At 42.5% G+C, this 20,384-nt stretch overlaps 1 protein-coding gene across 1 annotated transcript in view; it reads right to left on the reverse strand.

Moving 5' to 3' along the window:
* Positions 1–3,125: 3,125 nt before the first annotated feature.
* map1ab (microtubule-associated protein 1Ab) overlaps positions 3,126–20,384 on the reverse strand; it is a 50,284-nt gene continuing 33,025 nt past the window's right edge. Inside the window, exons 5-7 of the mRNA XM_042110366.1 lie at positions 8,664–20,382; positions 8,098–8,330; positions 3,126–7,644 (exon numbers count right to left, since the gene is read on the reverse strand). Of these exons, the coding sequence (XP_041966300.1) occupies positions 7,489–7,644; positions 8,098–8,330; positions 8,664–20,382 (12,108 nt within the window). The 3' untranslated portion in view covers positions 3,126–7,488. The remainder of the gene's footprint in view (positions 7,645–8,097; positions 8,331–8,663; positions 20,383–20,384) is intronic.

A 20,384-nucleotide genomic window follows, 5' to 3' on the forward strand; every position in this document is an offset into this window, starting at 1 on the left:
GGTCAGTTGGAGCTCATGCAGTACTGGTCAGTTGGAGCACGTGCAGTACTGGTCAGTTGGAGCATGTGCAGTACTGTTTAGTGCTCTGTGGTAAAGCAGGGTAAAGCAGGAGGGAGACCAGCCCCCTGGTCAGAATGCAGATCCGTGGAACGCTAGACACATGTCCATCTCTTTAGCAGCATCTGGAGACACGTGTCCACACATGTCCATCTCTTTAGCAGCATCTGGAGCAAGTCCTCGTCATAGTCAAGAGACCCATTCAACACGAGACCGGTTGTTTACCTTCATTTCTTTGTATTTTTGCCTAATTTGGTGTGGGGTTTTTAAGAAGGGATTAACAGGATTCTAAACCTACAGTATAAAGAAATACTTGGTAATATATTTTCATAGGAATATTGTGATTCCAGCAGTGCCTTGTTTAGCTTTTTCCAAACTATTTTTGTACAGTTTATTTTTTTTATCCAAAAAGAACAACCACTCCAGTAAAAGTCAGCTGTTTTGAGATGTACAGCACAAATGTCCTCTGTGGATGAGTGCTTTCAGACTACCGTCTGCACCAATGTGTCAAATTTAAATTCACAAGACATCAAGCAAGTTATACTGTATAATTACCGAGGTTGACCTTTAGATGTTATAAAGAATTTGAGTACTTTCATTTCATTGCATATGACTTCAGTCTTCAGTTTATAACATGTTTTCTGTTGTATTCATTTGTTTAGAGTATTTTTGAATAATAATCATTTTCGCATCAAGTGAGAGTCCAAGTCCAGACTCCGCTATCCTGATGTTCTTTGTTTCAGTATTCTACAACAAATTGATGTGGTAAAGATGTACTGTAGTAGGGGTAGTTCATTTTACATTTATTCAATGGACTAGAGCATTTTAATTCTTGTTTTAAATGTGTGGATAATGTGTGTATGGTTAATGTGTGTATGGATGGGTTTGCTTTATTTATGAGATTATTTAATTTCACATGTGATTGTGATGCTGCTTTAGATGTTTACTGTAAATATTTACAATGCATCAAAAATCCAAATAAATCTCCCTTTCTGTTGTTACTTGGCTTGTAGCTTGGCACATCCAAATGATCTCATGTGTTATTTAATTATTAAACTGGCATCAACAGATGCTTGTGATTAAATGTTTTGCAAAGTGGTTGGTGAACATTTCCTTGTTTTGAGCGCTTTAATGGTCTTCGGCGTTAGTCACCGTAGGACTGAAAGGTGATGCAAGGCAATAGTGGTGAGTCATCCTCTTGCCTTCAGTGGGTGTTTAGTTGCCATGGATACGGGCTCTGCTCCACTTATGGACCCGGCTCTGTGCGGGACTGAATGAACGAGAAGAGAAAGAGAAGTCACATCTACCGGCGTCGGGACAAAGCCAGGTGGTGATGTCAGACCCATGATGTTTTGCAGTGTCACTGCACTGCTGCTGAATTGGAGCGATTCAGAGGCTGCCCAAGGACTCCGTGACCACTTGCGCTGTCTGTGGCCACTCAAAGACATGTCATGTACCTCATCTGCTGCATTCATGCTCCGGTGTGTGTGTGTGAAGTGTGCACTGTCAAAATACTCCCTCTAAAACATCAGCGCTTTTGTGTAAGCCTTGGTGGAAGTGAGATTAACACGAGACCTCCCTCCCGCTTGCCTTTTAAAGACAGGTCACAGTCGGGTGGAAAATCAGGCATGAAGTCTGCAGTGCCAAATTGAGGCTACTGCCTCCTCCCAAACCCACTCCTCTGAACATTTTGGAAATAAAAGGGAGTGGTAGTCATGGCAACTGCTTTCAGTGGGGCACAGAGTGGTGGAGTTGCCTGGGACGGAAAAGTGGTCTGAGAATGGGGGGGGGGGGGGGTTCGGGGACTGCAGCCAGACTGGTGAGCTCATCTGGGCAGAGATGGGGCCAGCGCTCCAGGTAGCCCAGCTCTTGTATGGGCTTACTCAGTCTGATGTGTGGGGAGATGGTGAGGCAGAGGACATGCCATGTCACCTCTTAATTCAGCACTATGAGATCTTTAGCCTCTGCCATCATAGTGGCTGTCGGGCCTTTGTCACTCACGCCCCAGTACATCCAGCGTGGTATTTTCTCCAATTACAGTTCAACAAAATGTCAGAGGTTTTATTTTTCTCTTAAATGGCAATGGGAAGATCACCTGGGCCCGTATTCACAAAGCATTTTATCTATCACTAGGAGTACTCCTAAATCGCCCTAAAAGATTTTAGCTAGGAGTTTTCTCTTAAAAGTTATTCACAAAGCCTTTCAGACCTACTCTTAGTAAGGAAAAATTAGTCTTTGTTGCTTGATGCTCATTTGTAAATGTGTTGCAAGGCATAAAACGTCCTCACTTTAGATGAGCTCACAAAATATCATTAACTAACCACTTGTTACTCCTGAGTTAATCATGAATTATAGTATTAGTAAGTGGTTTATAAAATATGTATCCTCACCCTAACAAATCATTAGTGCATGTGTATGTAACAACTGTTAAATAATGGAAATATTACTTCTTTAAAAACATTATTGCATCATTTATTAAGTATTATCAATAATGTATAAACATATTTTAGATATAGGCTTATTTACTATGAACAAACCATTTATAAATGTGTGAACAAATGCTTTACTGATGATAAATTATGTATGAACAATAAATTACTAATGATGAACAAACCATTAACTAATACGTAACAAAGGCTTAATAAATGACGAATTATGTGTAGTTATTATAAAGTGTTACCAACTTATCTAATTCAGCTTCAACCGTTTAACTAGAAACTTTGTTCAAACTTTGTAACGCAGGTCTTGAAAAGGACACCTGTGCAATTTTTTTAACTTCTGTAAAATGTATACTTTTTGAGATACAAAAAAGAAGCTTATATACCCCCATAGACTTTGCATTGGCACTATGACATCATAAAGGGCTAATTAAACTGATTGCACCTGTATCAACTGCTTTCTGCTCAACTAGGCCAACTCTCTCTGTGTCTCTCCATTCTACAAGGGTATAAGGCATATTATAATACTTACAATTTTAACAGGGAACAAATTAAGATGTTGGTCAGACTATAATAAGGAGAGTAGCGATAATAAATGGATTTAAAATGTTACAGGAACACAACACATTATTGAATTTCAATATCATTTTTATTGATGATCACCAGGATGTTTCCCTTTTACATTAAATCAGCAGAAAGTCTAGCTTTGCATTTAGATTTTAAATAGAGATGTGGAGTATTGCACTCGGGAGGAACAGAACTAAGATTATTAAATACAGCGGCGGGAAACAGAAGAACTATCACAGCATATTCTTAACAACACCTTGGGGCAAACAGAAGCACAGCCCAGTAAATATATGCTATTTTCGGTACCATTAAGACAAATAGCTTGTTCAAATATAGCTCTTAAATTGTTTAATTTCCATTTGAAACAAATACATTCAAGATTATAACTAAGATCACATGCAGAGATAAGATGGTAGCATTTGCATGGTATACGTTCAAATGGTCAGACATCAGATGGAGGACTGACTGAGGGGGAGAGGGGGTGATTTGGACAAAACAAAATATGGATTTGAAGCAGCGGTTCATCTCTGCAGTCTATTTTTGCTTTGAGAGAGTAGGATTACAAAGGGGATGAAACGCACAAAAAAATCTAAAAAAAAATCACAATAATAAGATTACATTTTCTTCATCGTGTTTTGTTTTCTTGTGTATATACACATTTGAGTGTGCATGGTTTTTTCACCATACTGTACCATTCATTTGATCTTTAGTTCAAAGTTCATATATTTCAAGTCATAATCAGGATACTAAACCTTGTAACTGTAGTTGATACAGATTATATCAGAGTATTGTGGTTGTGGGTGGACAGCCCTACGAATCCTAGATATGACAGAAACAGTTGTACTTCACATAAACAGTGAAATATGTCAGCAATGAATCCGTGAACCTTCACCACACTGTTAATACATGTACCATAATTCAATGGTAAGCTAACAGTGTAGCAACACCAATGTGGGCTCTGAATTGAACACTACCAGCTTTCTCCCCCAGAAATCTGTGATATGCTTGTACGTTTCATTTTTGTGAGCCCAAACAGCATTCAGATTATCAACTCAACAATCAAAAAGATTAGTTTAAGATTAGTGCATTCTGCTTTTAAACACCATATATTGCATTCAGCAGCCGTTCACAGAAAACTGACAAGGCCCCGAAGTGCGTGTTACTAAGGCCAGTTTTTCGGAATTGAGTAAGTTAAACTGTTCAAATATTAAAAATATACCACAATGTGAGGACATACATTACAGTGCATCATATCAAACTAGTTCATAATCTATTTCTTGTTTGGATGAAAAAAATATCTTTTTCATATTGATCCAGCTCTGATTTGAAGATTCATATGTTTGTGAGGAGTCTATAATATAATTGTACTGTTACAGTATACAAACAGGTACAGCAGACCTACTTGTCCAAGGCCATTCTATTGTGTTTCCAAAGACAGCTAGATTAAGACATCCTATTTTTTCTCTCAGACCCCTCGCCCATCATGCTAGCCTTGTGCGTACACAGCTTACACTAGCTTGCAGTCCTCACAGAGTTCATCGGTCTATGAGGACTGCAGGCATTCTCAAACACTCAAACCACTCAAACACCCTGTACATACATATAATGTCTATGGTTGGGTTTTAATCCCCTATCTTACATTAGGTGTTCCAAGTGGATGATATGAGGAGCCGAGTGAAAATTCATGAGTTGGCTGGTTTCATAGAACAGAGGGGTGGGCTTGTCTGAAGTTGACTATTCCGCCTAGTCATTAACTAAAGCAACAAACGGACTCAGTACTAACTAATGGTGAGAGCAATCTCTTAAAAGGAGACAAGGTTAAGTTTAGCCATTGAGATCAGTATGTTACTTCAAACGTGTTTCTTCAGACCCCTCTCTACAGAAACTTTAGCCCCAAGGATGTACTGGGCATAAGACATCAAGGTGAGTCATTGCCCCGAGGATTTTAAGCATGATGAGTTGTAATTAAAAGAAGTAACAAAATGAGTACGAGTAACAAAATAATTTGTAAACACATGTACATTCTACATGCTGTTGTAAAATGATGTACGTTAAGATAAATTGATGCAAATTATGTGATGTAAATAAATAAAGATATGCTACAAAAATGAAAATGTCTAACATTCGTTTCAAGATCTCATCATGATATGCTCTTCTGTTCAGTTATCTCACTATAAAGTGCCAAAGTAATTTGAAAAATGCAAAAGCATTCATCCCATCCAGCAAAACAACCATTAGCTAAAAACGCATCCTCAAGTCTGGTCCATTGTGCTAGTAATACACACACACACACACCAGTCTACTTAGTCACACTACTAGTACTTGGGAAAGCATGCTATAAAATACCTCTACCATCTATAGCCAACCACAGTACTTGGGAAAGCATGCTATACCTCTACCATCTACAGTATAGCCAACCACAGTGCTCTGGGAAAGCATGCTATACAATACCTCTACCTATAGCCAACAACATTCTCATGCTGCATCTCCCTCCAGTAACCTTTGATTATTAGTGAGATTTTAAACCAAACTATCTCTCCCTGTACAGAACACAGTGTTCTGCCCATGCACATGTATCTCTCATTAGCTTCTACTCAGTTACTCACACTGAGAAAGAGCAGTCGAAAAGGGTGCGCTATCTGGTTTTCAGGTATTTGTTTGGCCCATGTGACACTTTAGAATAGGGGATATCACACTATGGTGAAACAAATGCATACGTTGAGTGCAACTGCCTAAACAGCTCATGGTTTTTCAGACAGTAGCAACAACAAATCGCACAGCACAACACCATAACTGCTGGGGAAATGGTTACTGTTTTTTGGTAGGATGCAATATTCTGCAATATTGCAGAGTGTGTTTTAAAGTGTTGACTTGTTGATTATTTTCTCCTGCTCAGGTCTTGTATACCTCGTGATTTTAGGTCTTCCTCTAAAGAATTCCACCTCCCCATAGCACAGAGGAGCTCCAGCTCACCCTGAAGGCACATCATCATGGACCAGCTTACAGTACGTCAGAACAAGCACACTCATGTGCTCTCAGTCAGTCACACTTTGCAACGCTCCAACTACGCTACAACTGCTCTGGATAAACAAATGCTTTTACAATTCTGTCACCAGAAGAATTTTTTGAGTCCGTTAATGAAGAATAATTTTCTAAAAGCATACTGCTTTACTTTTACAACATACCTCTACCATGTATCTGCTAAACAATGTGGCTTTTTTAAGATCTGCAACAGTTGCTAACATATATTTTACATTCTCAGTGATCTTGTAATAATTGACTGTATGTCTGAGAGCAATGCTCATAGATAAGAAGAGAGAGGTTGTATGGCATGGCATTCACTGACTTGAAATAAGCCAAATATCTGCCTCTCATGTATATGTTAACTTGCTCAGCCAAAGAGCATCTGCACTAGTTCACAGACTTGTACAGTATGAAAAGATCAGCCAAGACCTACACTGTATCTACGGTGCCTTGATAGCAGGCATTGTGCCAACACAATGAGGACGACAGCAATGAAGCTGCTCCAAAACACCTCGCGATGGCTAGATGGCAAATAGTCAGGAATAAATAAATCTTACTTGCACACGCTTCACTGCAGGTAGCGCACTGTGGAGAGACATTTGGACATCCTCAACAAGTGTTTTTTAGACAGAAATTTGGCACCTCAAAGACCCTTTGGATTTGCCATTTGGAATATCGGTTTTACAATGCAGAGCACGTTCACATTAACCTGGAGAGACATGAACACACGTGTGTGCCCAGAAACTCACACAAATACCCCCAACAAGGCTTGACATGCACTGACAAAATGGCACTTTGAAGTTTGCGAACTGTCTATGGCATAACTGCTCAAACACAATTTGATCTTGTCATCAGCCTGCTGTAGGCATCTATTACCCAAATGTCACATTGACCCATCAGAGGCTTTCCTCCGACTCATATACAATCTACGTAACTGAATGGAAGCGGAGGAACATGTATAAAACATACACCTCCACATGAGTGAGGAGAGGCTGTGTATTTGAAGACATGTAAAAGGGCATTCTTGTGCTTCTAATAATATCTAATTCAGGAGGGTTTTATCATATCAAGTAAGTATTGTAAGTCAATTTTAGAGCTTTTGTATATGATGTGGTAAAGCTTCACAGACAATTCCAGTCTGCAGTTTAGATTACATTCTCGTGGATTCTGTGCCCCAAGTATACACTTCATGTTGAACCCTTGTAGATGTTTTCAAATGATGAATAAACCAGTTGTAAAGTTAGAGGAAAGCCTAAATAAATTACATCAGAGAATGTGGCCTGGCTTGTAAATGAGGATTAGAGCTAAAAATATGTAGCAACCTGTAGTACGACAAAGAGACAAAGCAGCTCCTCTCACAATGGAGGGAGAAATAAAGAACAACAGAAAAAAAGATCTAGATTTAAAACTCAATCTTGCAAGCAGGGAAAGATTCATCCTGCATGACCACAGTGCTGCTGCTTGCCAGAACCATGATGTTCAGATCCTGCTGCCTCTCGTGGGTCTGCTGGTACCATTCCCTTGTCACTTCAGTGTCATGGGTAGGAATCAGTGTCACCTGGATGGGTCAGAAGACAAAAAGGTCCATGTCATTTGTAGGGCTGTTTACCTAACAGTCCCACAGATAGATAGATAGATAGATAGATAGATAGATAGATAGATAGATACTTTATTGATCCCCAAGGGGAAATTAAAGAGTAAGAGTAAGAGTATCAAGAGAACATCTCCTCTCATAGCAACACTTACAACAAGTCTTGCTGATCCTAGCACTCACCAGCCGTCTTAAACTGACACGTAACTGTTAAAAACAGCACTCACTGATGCACTTATTCTTACTGTACTCTAATGTTTTTTAAATTGTCCTACAATTGTTGAGAATTGCTCTAAAACTTAAACTGTTTACCATGTTGTTAGTCGCTTTGGCTAAAAAAGCGTCAGCCAAATGTAATGTAATGTAATGTAATGTAAAATTCACAATATCATGGCAAAGCCCGAAGTTTAAAGTACATACCTGGAGGTTGTTTCCCCACTGTGCCTTTCCTTCAAGCAGGGCGTCCAGGACACACCGACTGGGTTCTCCGCTTCCTGGGTCATTTCCGCTCACCACGTAATAGGCCGCGCGGACCCGCTTGAAGAACTCCTGGTCGACGTTCTTAGCGCTGCAGTGATTGGGAACATAAGCAAGGTCCACGTAGATGGGTGGCCCTGGTGGAACAACTGAACTGGGCTTCTGTTGGTTAGAACCTGAAAGAGAACAAAGGCAATACATCAATAATGTATTTTTTTTGACAGAAAATATCACTAATGTTAGGGGTTAACCATACATTCATACAGTATGATGCAATCCAGTGAGAATAGATAGCCCAAATTCTAAGTTATTTAAAGATAATTTAAATTAAATTAAATGTAAACACCTCTGTTTCACACAGAAGACAGGTATAATTAATTGTATTCTTCTGCGACAGTAAGCTTTGTAATAATAATTGCTAGTCATTTTAGATTTTGAATTTAAATTGCTCTTTACACCATTGACCAGCCCTTTGGTTGTATTGAATAGATCCCCTTTTGAACTCTGACCTTCAGACATCCTTGACAAACGAGATGCCCTATCTGGATCCTTCCGTATGAGAGAGGAGGCCCGAGGTGAAGAGTCCTTGGAGGTCTGTTTAACAGGAGTAGAAGATCTTTTGCCTCTGGCATCACCTTTCCGCCCAGGTGAAGCCGACTTGGGCTTCCCCAGGCCCTTCCGCAACCCTTTGGGTTTGAGGTCCTTCTTCACCAGTCTCTCTTTGAGGTTGCTGTCACCATTGGGCAGTGCCTCAGGGTCCACCATGCACACATCAGGGTGAGGAGGATGAGGGACGGGGTCCTTTATGGGTGCCGGAAGGGGGTCAGGAGTCTTCTCCAATGAATCTGGGGAGGGGGTCTGGTGTGATCCTCCAGTTCCACTGGCAGACCCAGACAGCTTGTCAACTGGGAGATGCTCGGCATCCTCATCAGAGTCCAGGTTTCCTTCCGCCGTGATGGATGGACATTCTTCCGTCTCAGGAGGCACGTCAGAGTCGGACTGTGAGGGCAGTGACTCACTCAGAGAGGTTGGAGGAGTCTCTTCTCCAGCGAGCCCAGTTGCTTGTCCAGTTGTCATAGAGCTTGAGGGTGGCTGAGAGCCATCTTTGCTGTCACCATGGTGACTGTGAGCATGATGACGTTGCTGCTTGTGAGACCTCCGTTTGACAGAATGCTGCTCTCTCTCGTCGTCCTCGTCCTTTGAATGTTCACTCTCTCTGTCCTCTTCGCCCTCGTCGCTGGACAGCATATGTGGGCTGGGGTTGATGAACGAGGGAGAAATCTCCCCTCTGTGCTTCTTGAATTCTGAAGGAGAGTAGCTGGATGTGGCCTCCATGCAGAGGTCCGACGGTCGGCTGAACTCCTCCCCAGACCTCCTCGAGGCTTCCTGAGGAGCAGCCTTCTGCACTGGGGACATGAGGACGGGAGAGGTGGGAGGCTTTGACAACCCAACACTGTGTCTGTCCTGCTCCTCGTCCTGTGCTTCATCATCGTCGTCCTCATACCCAAGGGGAGCACCTGGACATGCAGCGCTCTGCATTTGAAGTTGCCAGTCAGGTGTAATGCTCTGCTTAATGCCGAGCACCTCTTCCTTTTCCTGCTTGTCAGGCTTCTCCTTTTCTCCATCCTTCCTGTCCTCTTTCTCCTTCTTTTCTTCTGGTTTGTCAGCTTGTTTGTCTGTATCCGTCTTTTTCTCAAGCTTCTCTGTGTCTTTTGGTTCCTTTCCAACATGTCCATCCTTCTCTTGCTTTTTCTCTGCCTCATCAACCTTACAGGCTTCTTTCTCTTTCTGATCTTCAAGTTTCTCCTGTACCTTCTCCTTTTTCTCGCAGACATCTGTTGTCCCCTTTGTTTGCTTTTCTTTTTCTACTTCCTGTGCTGTTGGTAAATTTGGGGCTACAGTGCCAGATGCTGCTTCATCCTCACCAGCTTTACTGGAGCCCTCTTTTGGGCTCATGCTGGCCTCTGTGGGCCCATTAGATGAGGTTCCTGGTGGTTGTGGTGGGAAGCTCTCAGCCAGGGAATCAGGAGTCAGAGAGTCTGAGGTTTTGGTATCTGATTGCTGTTCGGTCAAAGATATCATTCCAGGCTTGTCTTCAGTGACTGAAGATCTTTTACATTCAATTCGGCATGGTAAAGTGTTGTCTTCAAGTTCACTTGTGTGAGATTCTTCTTTAGAGGTCTTTCCCTGTTTCCCTGGACACTCTTCAGCCTTCTGCAGTGGAGAAACATCAAACAAAGTCCTGCCTGTGGACTCTGCTCCTGCAGGCGGTGCCAATTCAGAGTGGGCAGGAGCTGATGGACCTGAACACGGCAGATCTTCACTGCTAGGCTTATGTACCGAGTCAGAGGACTGTGATAACATTGGTTCTTGATTTATTCCTTCAGTGAAGGCTACTGGGGGAAAGGGTTTGATCTCTTCCGGGCTACATGTAGATTCAGCAGTTGATGCAACAGTGGCCAGCTTTTCAGAAACCTCCATGTATTCCTCTTTTATCTGAGCTGCAGAACTTGAGAGAGGAGAATCTATTGTAAGCGAATGGTCTTCTTTGAAAGAGGAATACTCAAAAGACGCACTGTCTAAGTCTGGCCTGGAGGGACCACCAGCCATATGGATAGAGGTTTCTAATTCCTCAGCAAACTGATGGGTAATTGAATAAGAAGCAGAGGTAGATGAAGAATAGCTGTAGGAGGAGGATGAAGAATGGGTTGTAGTTGATGTGACTGAATAAACAGAAGAATCATGTTTCTCAGTAGAGATGTCAACAGGTTTGTGCTCCTTTGACACTTTATCAGCGTCACTAGATTGTTGCTTCACATCAGACGAAACAGAAAAGGCTGGTGTTGCATCTGTTTCATTCAGTCGATGTTCAGCAGTTTTCCTGCCTTCTACACGAGTGTGCTCAACTGTGGATGGAGTCTGATGCATTGAAAGATATCCTCCAGGAAGCAGACTACAGGAGGGTGTTTCATGCTGTTGAAGAGTACCAGCAGACTGAGATGCAGTGTCATGATCCTTCTTAGCGTCAAGGTCAGAGGTTTTTTTCTTGTGAGAATCATCTTCTTTCTCTGGTTTAATTTCCAAGAGTTGTGGACTAACTGAATCACATGCACCTTTGCAGTCCTTTTCAGACTGTTCTCTGGCACCCTTCTCTATATCCACATCACTGGTTTCATCCTCCTCTTCATCTTCCTCCTCATCTTCCTCCTCTTCCTCTTGGTCATCATAAACATCCTCCTCCTCGGCAAATATTCTTTGATGTCCACTGGCTGAAGCAGCTCCTTTCTCATCGTACCCGAATGATGATTTACGAGTAGGAGAGGTACATTTATAGGATGCAATATTTTCATCAACATGCTGCTCAGGATGTTCTGGGAGTGAAGAAGCAGCAGCCTGATCTTCTTCTGCCACTGAGGCCTGGGAGGAAAGTAGGCCTACATCTTTCTCTGCAGTGGAAATAGGGCAAGGAGGTTGTTGTGTTACCTTTTCGTCTACCTTCTCTTTTTCAGTTGTTGTTGATGATGTTGTTGATGATGATTGTATGTCTGTGTCTCGTTGAGAAGTTGATGGCATTTCAATTTTGTCCTTTTCTTTTTCAGAGGAGGCATAGTCTTTCATGGAAGACTCCTCCTTTTTTAGCTGAACAGACTGATCTTTAAGATCTGTGGTTACTTTCTTTGTTGGTGTTTCTGTTTCATCATGCTCCCCAATAGTACCTGAAGCGGATCCAAAGCCCTCATCAACAGATGTCTTCTCACTGCTCTGTTCCTTCTCTTTCTCTCGGTCATCTTGTTCTTCACCCAAACTCTCAGGTATTGCTTGAGCAGCGCTTGAAGAGGGGGAGGACGGCTCAGCCACTGGGGTGGCTCTGCTGTCCGTTGTTGCTGTTTGTGGACAGCCCTTATCCAAGGACAGGGTGTCACTTCTTACTTCTCTCTCAAACTCTTCTTCTTGACCTTTCTCTATATCTTGTTCACGCTCAGCAAAAGCAGTCTCTTTGATAGAATAGGTGTGGTAGTCTACTTTACTGAAAGACACGGGCTCCTCTTCACTCATCTCATCTATGTGACATGCAGCTCCAAGCTCTGATGGACTCTGTCTCCTATTATCATCCATTCCCCCTTCCACGAATTTACTATCTTCAAGAGGATAAGTGTCCTCTTCTGCCGAATCCCTCTCATGTTCTTTAGAAATGGGTTTTTCATATGGATCATATTTGGAGACCTCATGCCCCTCTCTGTCTGAGAGGGGAGCCATACTGTCAAAACCCAGCTCTTCAGATTCCAGATGTGATGCTTTTGCTTCCTTGTTATCCATCATTTCTCCAGACATTTTTCTTTCCTCTGAAATGTTAGAATCGTCTGTCTTTTGGAAATAAGAGGGGGATGGTGTAAGTCCTGGGGAGGCTACTTCTCGTTCCACCTCCATTTCTCTCTCAGCCTCCTTTGCTGGTATTTCTTTGTCTTTACTGGTGCTTGGTGCAGCTTTATCTCCATCATGAGATGAGTCTTTGCTAACTTCTTCATAGGACTGAAGGCTTTCAGGTTGGGAGCGTACTTCATCACTGGACTGACTATCAGGACTAAGTAGTGTTGAACCCAAGGTTGTTTTTTCGGCTGTTGCTGAATAGAAGGGAGTCTCAGAAGCAGATGTCTTTGTGCTAGAGTCCTCAGTACAAAGAGGTTGTGATGTAGTCTCTTTCTTTTCTGACATTTCAGGTAAAAGGGAAGCTGAGTCTTTAATACATTCTTTGGTATCTATGTGAGTTGGAGCTTCTTCTTTACTCACAATTGGTAAAGGCACCTCAACTTTCTCTGAGCTACTACTTGGTTGGACAGTGTCTCCCTCCTTTGAGGACATTGCAAGATATGTATCTTTCGACAGATCCACTCCATCAGATTTGACGGATTCATCTGAAGATCTTCTTGAAGCTACTTCACTAGAGCAAGTTTCTTCAAGTTTGTCTTTTTCTGAGGACTTAGGTATGTCTTTTGTTTCAGTTTTTGACTGTGCACCCTCAGTTAAGGTCTGCTGATATTCTAAATTAGAACTGGAAGGCTTCTCCTCTTTCTGAAGAACGGATTCTGGTGACTTTTCATGGACTTCTTCAGAGTCCTTCTCTTTGGATTCTAAATCCATTTTCACTTTAGCTTCTGAATCCAAGTCACAAGCTGCATCTGACATTAATTGAAATACTTGTGGTTCAGGGTCCCCCAGATGCTTCTTTGAATCTAACTCCAGAGTTGATTCAGCTATTCCAGACCCCAATTGTAAAACTTGTTCTTTTGTCGTTAATAATTGTTTTTTGTCAAAGTCTGTACCAGATTCACATGACTGTTCAGCTTGTTCATGCTTTGGCGTCATTTCGTCTTTCTTGATATCCCCAGAGGGCATAAAGGCCATGCCTGCTACTTCTGAGTCTGACCCCATATCCTCCTGGTCACTCTCACCGTCTGCCTTGGGGGCCACTTCTGACTTTTCTTTATCTGTGTGCAGGATCTTTTGAATATCATCTTCTTTTTGGGTCTGTGGTATCTCTTTTTGAGGCTCAAGGTCCACCTTCTTTGTGCCATCTGCACTCTCTAAGTGTGTCTGCAGCTTTTGAATCTCATTTTCTTTTTGGGTTTGTGGCATCTCTTTTTGAGGCTCAAGGTCTACCTTCTTGGTGCCATCTGCACTCTCTAAGTGTGTCTGCGGCTTTTGAATCTCATCTTCTTTTTGGGTTTGTGGCATGTCTTTTTGAGGCTCAAGGTCTACCTTCTTGGTGCCATCTGAGCTCTCTAAGGGTGACTGCGGCTTTTGAATCTCATCTTCTTTTTGGATTTGTGGCATGTCTTTTTCAGGCTCAAGGTCCACCTTTCTGGTATCTTCTTTGCTTTCCAAGGGTGACTGTGGCTTTTTGTCTTCTTTTTGGGTCTGGGGGATATCCTTTTGAGACTCAAAGTCCAGCTTCTTGGTGCCCTCTGTGCTCTCCGAGAGTGATGCTGTCTTTTGAATCACATCTTCATCTTCTTTTTTCTCTGAAGGGGAATGTCTGAAGGAACCTTCTACCTTTTCTGGCTGTGAAGATTGTGGTACAGCAACATCTAGACCTTTCTTTTCAGACTCCAAGCTTAATTTTGAGGAGACTTCCTTTTCTGGAGACAGTGTATCTATTTGCTGTCTAGGGATATCTTCCTCACTTTCATTTGCATCTGTTTTGGAAGATGGCTTTGCTATCGTGGAAATTGATTGTGTGATCCCTTGGGCTTGTTTCTCATCTGACACTTCCACAGGTTTAGTTAGCACATCTGTTTTGTCAGGAACTGCCTGCACTCGTTGCTGTGTTATATCTTTAGCACTCATATCTGTTGGTTCTAAATATAACTCCGGTGACACCACAGTTTTATCTGAAGCTGACAATGATGGTTGCACTTGTTTTTCTGAAAGCAAATGATCTGTTTTTGAACATATGTCTGTTTTATCTGACACTGGAGTTTCTTGTGGACCTTTCTTATCTTCTGAGTGGGCCTCAGTTTTTTCAGATGATGACACACATGGGATTTCTTTCAGGGTTGTTGTGGTATCATCCAGTTGTTTCTCTTCAGTCTTTGTCTTGTCAGACTTTGCATCTGTTTTTGCTGCTTTTGCTAAGGTGTCTGTCTCTGAATCTACCCCTGACAGCTTGTCTTCCAAACTAGGGTCTTTTATTTTGGGTTCTTCTTTTTCTGTTGATGATGAAATTACCTTTTGTGGGGTGTCATCTATATGTCCCATATCTGGTTTGGATGTGACCTCTGTTTTTTCTAATTGCTTCTCTTCAGATTTTTGTTCCGCTTTTGAAGGCATGTCTACAGTTTCTGGCTTTAACTGTTCCACTGACAAACATGGCTCTGTCTCAGGCACTGGCTGTGATGTTTCTGGTGTGCTATCTTGTGACTTGAGACTCAGGTGACATATGACTTGAGATTCAGTATCCACCTCTAAGGTCACATCCATTTTACTTGAAATAGACTGTGATGGCAGCTGTTGATCCTCTATTTGTTGTCCTTCTGTAGTTTCTTGGGCTCTGTCCAAGGACACATCACCCTTTTCTGTTTCTGAAAGCAAGGTGTCTGGCAAATTCTCTTTAGTCTCAACAATTACTTCGGAAGTTGTTTTTTCATCTGAAACAGCAGTAGATGGGATTTTCTCAACAGTTTCTTTGGAAGTCACTTTTTCATCTGTCACTGTTATAGATGACATTTCTTTCAGGGCTGTTGTGGTCTCATCCAGTTGTTTCTCTTCAGATTTTGCATCTGTTTTTGTTTCTTTTGACACAGTATCCATCTCTGACAGCTTCTCCTCCAACCCTGAGTCCTTTATAGATGTTTCTTCTTTTTCTATTGAGGATGATAATAGCTGTTGTGAAATGTCCACTTTATGTTCCATATCTGACCTGGAGGCAACCTCTTGTTTCTGTTCTTCGGGTTTTTGATCTGCTTTTGGAGACACGTCTACAGTTTCTGGCTTTGACTGTTCCACTGACAAAAATGATTCTGCATCTAAATGCAGAGGTTGTTTTGGAGGCTCATCCAAATGTTTCTCTGTAACTTCGTCTAGTTTAGAGGGTATGCTTGCTTTTTCAGGCACTGGCTGTGAGGTTTCTGCTGTGCCCTCTTGTTTTATTGGTGCTGAGATCTCTTTTAGGGAAGTGACTTCAGATTCAGCATCGGCTTCTGCAGCCCCCTCCATCTTACTAGAGGCAGGTTGTGGTGCTTGTTGAACTTCAGCCTTTTTGTCTTCTATAGTCTCTTGATCTCTAACCAAAGACACATCAGCTTTTTCAGGGGACACTAAAAGAGAGCTGTCTTGCAAATCTTTACTCAAATATTCTTCTTCAACCTCAGGGGCTGCTTTAGCAGTAACTGCTGTAGATGGAATGTCTTTTCCAGGTGTTTCAGTGTCCAATTTTTTATCTTCTGACTTTGTATCTGTTTTGAGTTTTGCTATACTGTCTGGTGCTGGTTGTACCTGTAGTTCTTTCTCTCCTAGCCCTGAGTCCTTTGCTGATGTCACCTCTGGTTTGATTGTCTCTGACGGTACTGCACCACCTGATGATGTCTGTAATTGGGTCTCATCCACATGTTTCTCTTCATGTTTTTCAGATTTAGAGACCTCTTTTTCAAGGATAGCTGAAGTTTGTGGCTCAAGCTCAACCTCATCTTTCTCTTCTTTGTCATGTTCTTTTTCTTTATCCTTTTTCTCCTCCATTTCTTTCATAGATTCGGCCTCTTGGGTATCATAATCATAATCATCCAGAAATCTGCTCTCTTTTCCCTCCACAAGCTTTGCCTTACTACATACAGTGACATCTCTGTTCTCAGACTCTTCCTTTTCACTGTCACTCATCTGAAACTTGCTTTTCTCCACATCTATTGATTCAGAGTCCTTTGGATGCTTTTTGTCTACTGAGGTGGCCTCTACCCCAGTGACAGGCAACTGTGTTGGAGAGACTGAATCTTCTTTTTCTGGGGGCATCTCTTTCTGACAGACTGAGGCTTGTTCTTTATCACCAGCCAAATGTTCTTTGTCTGCCACAGATGTGCCAGCTGATGAGAGTTGTTCTGGCTCAACCTTTTGAATGCCTTGCTCTGTAGATTCTTTTGCCTGTTTTCCAATTGGCTCATCCTGTTTTTGGCCTGGAATAGACTTTGCTTTCTCGTCGCCAGGCAACTGGTGGACAGGAGAGTGAGTTGCGCTAGGGGGTCCTGACTGTGTTGGGGAAGCCATTTTCACAGTGCTATCATCTGGACTGAAACATTTTTCCTCTCCTTCACTGGATTCTGACAATAATGCTTTAGAAAATGAGTGAGGTGGAGACATTGGTTTTGTGGATGATTCAATCATTGTCTCCTCTTTGGAAAGAGCAAGTGTTGTCTCTTCCTTTGCTGGTACAATATCTGATTTCTTCTCAGTAACAGGTTCTGAAGTAGACATGGAAGGTTTGTCTGTATCTTTCTTGTTTTCCTGGAACAGAGATGGAGCAGCATACCCCTCTTGTAGCTTCCCAAGTGGGATGTCAACATTGGGAGTTTGGTCTTCTTCTTCCTCCTCTTCCTCCTCCTCCTCATGTTCCTCACCGTGCCCTTTCACATCCAAAGCAATGGGTGGACATTCCTCTGAGGGAGGGGACTTGAAGCATTTGTCATCCTCTAATGAAGATGTAGGAGAGATTGTTCCAGCAGAGTGCAGGAAATCCTTTCCCTGTATAATGTCAGCTTGGGCTAATGGAGGTATACTGTTAACAGTGTCAAGGAGCAAAGAACTTCTGCCAGTTTCTTCAGTTTGACCCGTTGTGACTGATGCAATAGACTGGTCTTCAGCAACAGAGGTAGGGAAAGAGGATAACTTATCATACTCTGTGATTGATGTTGCTGAAGACACATGTTCTTCTTCAGCCAATGGAGCGGCGATGTTTGTGTACAAAGAAACAACTGGCTCCTGTATAAATCCTTTGGCTGTTACATCAGGAATTGCTGCTTGCATCTCTTTCATTCCATGGATTGCATCAAAAGAACCTGTCTGATCTGGCACAGACACATCATAGGAACCTACATCATACTGGAGATGAGGTATTCTGTCCTCTGCCTCTTCGTGAATCTCTTCATCTGAGATGGTCTGCTCGGTCTCTGAGTAGCCTGGAATGGTTTCGTCCTGGATGTAGGAGATGTTCTCAGCAGCAGCAACTGTAGCAGCAGCAGCTCCTTGCACAGTTGAAGTGATGCCTGCTGTAGCCCCTCCAACATGGGATAGGTATGTATCGTCCTCCTCTTTTGCTCCAGTAATCTCTGCAGCTGCCTTACACTCCCACTCCCTGCTGACATGCTCTTCTGTTGTGACTTCTTCATCTGCAATAGCATCCAAATCCTCTGCTTCTGCGAGAGTGGGGCTCTTAATAGCTGGTCCCTCTTCATCTCTTTTGTGTCCAGGCTCATGGACAGTTTCCTCTACCATAACCTTGAGTTTTTCAGTTTTCTCCATTTCTTCAATTTCATGTTTTCTATCAGCACCCTCTCCGTCTTTTATTTCCTTCCATTTACTTTCATCCTCCTCCTCTCCAATACCCATGTCTTCCTCCTCTTCCATTTGGTCTCGCTGGACTTTTGGCACTTCTTCTTCAGCCTCGTCTTCCTCCTCATCCTCAATAGCTGCACCCTCATCTTCAAATTTATCGCTTTCTGCTATCTCAGCCGCAGCAACAGTTTGTGCCTGCTCTTGGTCTTTAGATTCTTCATGCTCTTGGTCTTCAGATTCTTCCTTCTCCTCTGTTGTTGTCACCTTGACATCTTCATGAAGAGAACCCTTGCGTGGTGTAGAGACGTCAGGTTCAGGTATATCCTCTTGTTTCTCTTGCTCTGTTAGTGTGCTGAGAGCCACAGTTCCCTCATCTTGCCCTTCAGACGTCAGTGGAGCTTTTTCTTCTGATAGTAGTTCTGTTTGTTCTGGTTCTTTAGACAATTCAGCTGGAACTTCATTTTGTTTTAATTCTTCAAAGTCTCTGGTAAGATCCTCTGGTGTGGAGAGAATAGATCTTACTTCTTCCAAGCCATTCTGCTGTGGTTCAGGCTGGATTACCTCAGGACGTGCGTCTGGTGTGGGTTTATCCTTTGCCACTTTAGCTTTGCTCTTGTCGGTCTTGGGTTTACTTTGCACCTTTGCTTTATGCAAGGTTTTCCTGACTTCTGGAGTAAATGGTTTTAAGTCAGGCTTAGTTATTTTTCTTAGTTCAGGTTTGGAAGCATCTTTTCCCTTAGTCTTACTGTCTTTCTTGTCATCTTTTTTACCTAAATCATCTTTCTTCAATTTTTTTATCTCCTTCTTTTCCTTGTCTTTCTTTTCATCCATCTTGGACACCCTGTCCTTAGTGTGTTTTTTCAGTGACTTCTCTTTTAGCAACTTTTTCTTTTCTGTCCCTTCAGTCTTGGGCTTTAATGTCCTGGAGGGTTTGTCACTGGCCTTTTTCTCCTCTTGTTTGTCTGTTTTGTTATCTTTTATTGACTCACTCTTTGTGTCAGCAAATGAAATATCTTCTTGCCCATCAGCATCTTTTTTGGAAACTTTAGATGATGTTTTTGGTGATGATTTGAGACTTTCTTTGCTGTCAGTCCTTTGTCTCATCTTTGTTTGTTTCACTGCTGATGGGGGAGCCCCACTTGCAATGTCCTTTTGCGTAGCAACTGGGTATCGCAAGAAGTCAAGATGCTTTAACTTCTCAAGGCCTTCAAGAATTTTATTTTGTGGGGCATTTCCAGGAAATAGAACTCTGACAATTTTTTCTGTAGGATTTGCTGGGAGCCACACCACAAGTGCAGTGACAGATGTCAGGTAAGGGACAGATATTTCTCCTTCCTTTCCATTAGGGAGAATTATGCCCGTCTTGGCTTTGCTGTTTCCAGCCCACTTCTGCATGAGAAACTGCATCTCCTTACTGTCCTTCACAGGGTTCAGGACATACATGTCTAACCTGCCCACTCCCATCTTATGGAAGAGTGTAATAGGTTCAACTGTGTTGCTGACAACTCGAAACAGAGGTTCTGGTTTGATGCCAAGTTTGTTAAGGTGCTGCAGTGTAAGTGAAGCCTCCTCAATGCTTCGTTTTACTTTCAAGTTTGATTCTGATGTGCGTAGCTTCTCGGGTACATTGAAGAAAACAACACCAAGCTCTGGTGAGATTAGATTTTTCATCCAGTCACTGTAGTTGGTGGATCCTTGTGACTGCTCCTCCTCTTGTTCTGCAATCTTCCTTTGGAGGAGGCCATTGATCCCTGGAAGGTTATCTGCTCCAATGTGGGTGAGAAGGACAGAGTCGATCCGATCCAGGTGCCTCACAAGTTTCCAGAAACATGACTTTCTGTCAGAGCCACCATCCACTAGAATGTTGAATCCGTTGACGGCAAAAAGGGCAGAGTCCCCTCTCCCTCCAGGAAAGATGTAGCAGCAGGGCTTGGACAGCTTCAAGAAGCCTCCAGAGGTTGGTGGTTCAAGAAGGTCAAAGGGAGATGGAACATCTACAGTCTCAGAGATATACTCTGTGAACTCAGTGACACCCTCCATTTTTGGGAGAATGGCCTCAGGGTTCAGTCTGTAGTCCAGAACCTCCCGAAGATTTTGATGCTGCCCCAAGGAGCTCCAGCCCACCTCCCCTCGGCAGAACACAGTGAGGGTGGCGCGCTGCTCCAGGGGAAGTTTTCCCAAGACACCACTGACCT

This window comes from Alosa sapidissima, chromosome 11 (genome assembly GCF_018492685.1).
Source record: "Alosa sapidissima isolate fAloSap1 chromosome 11, fAloSap1.pri, whole genome shotgun sequence".
NCBI lineage: Eukaryota > Metazoa > Chordata > Actinopteri > Clupeiformes > Clupeidae > Alosa > Alosa sapidissima.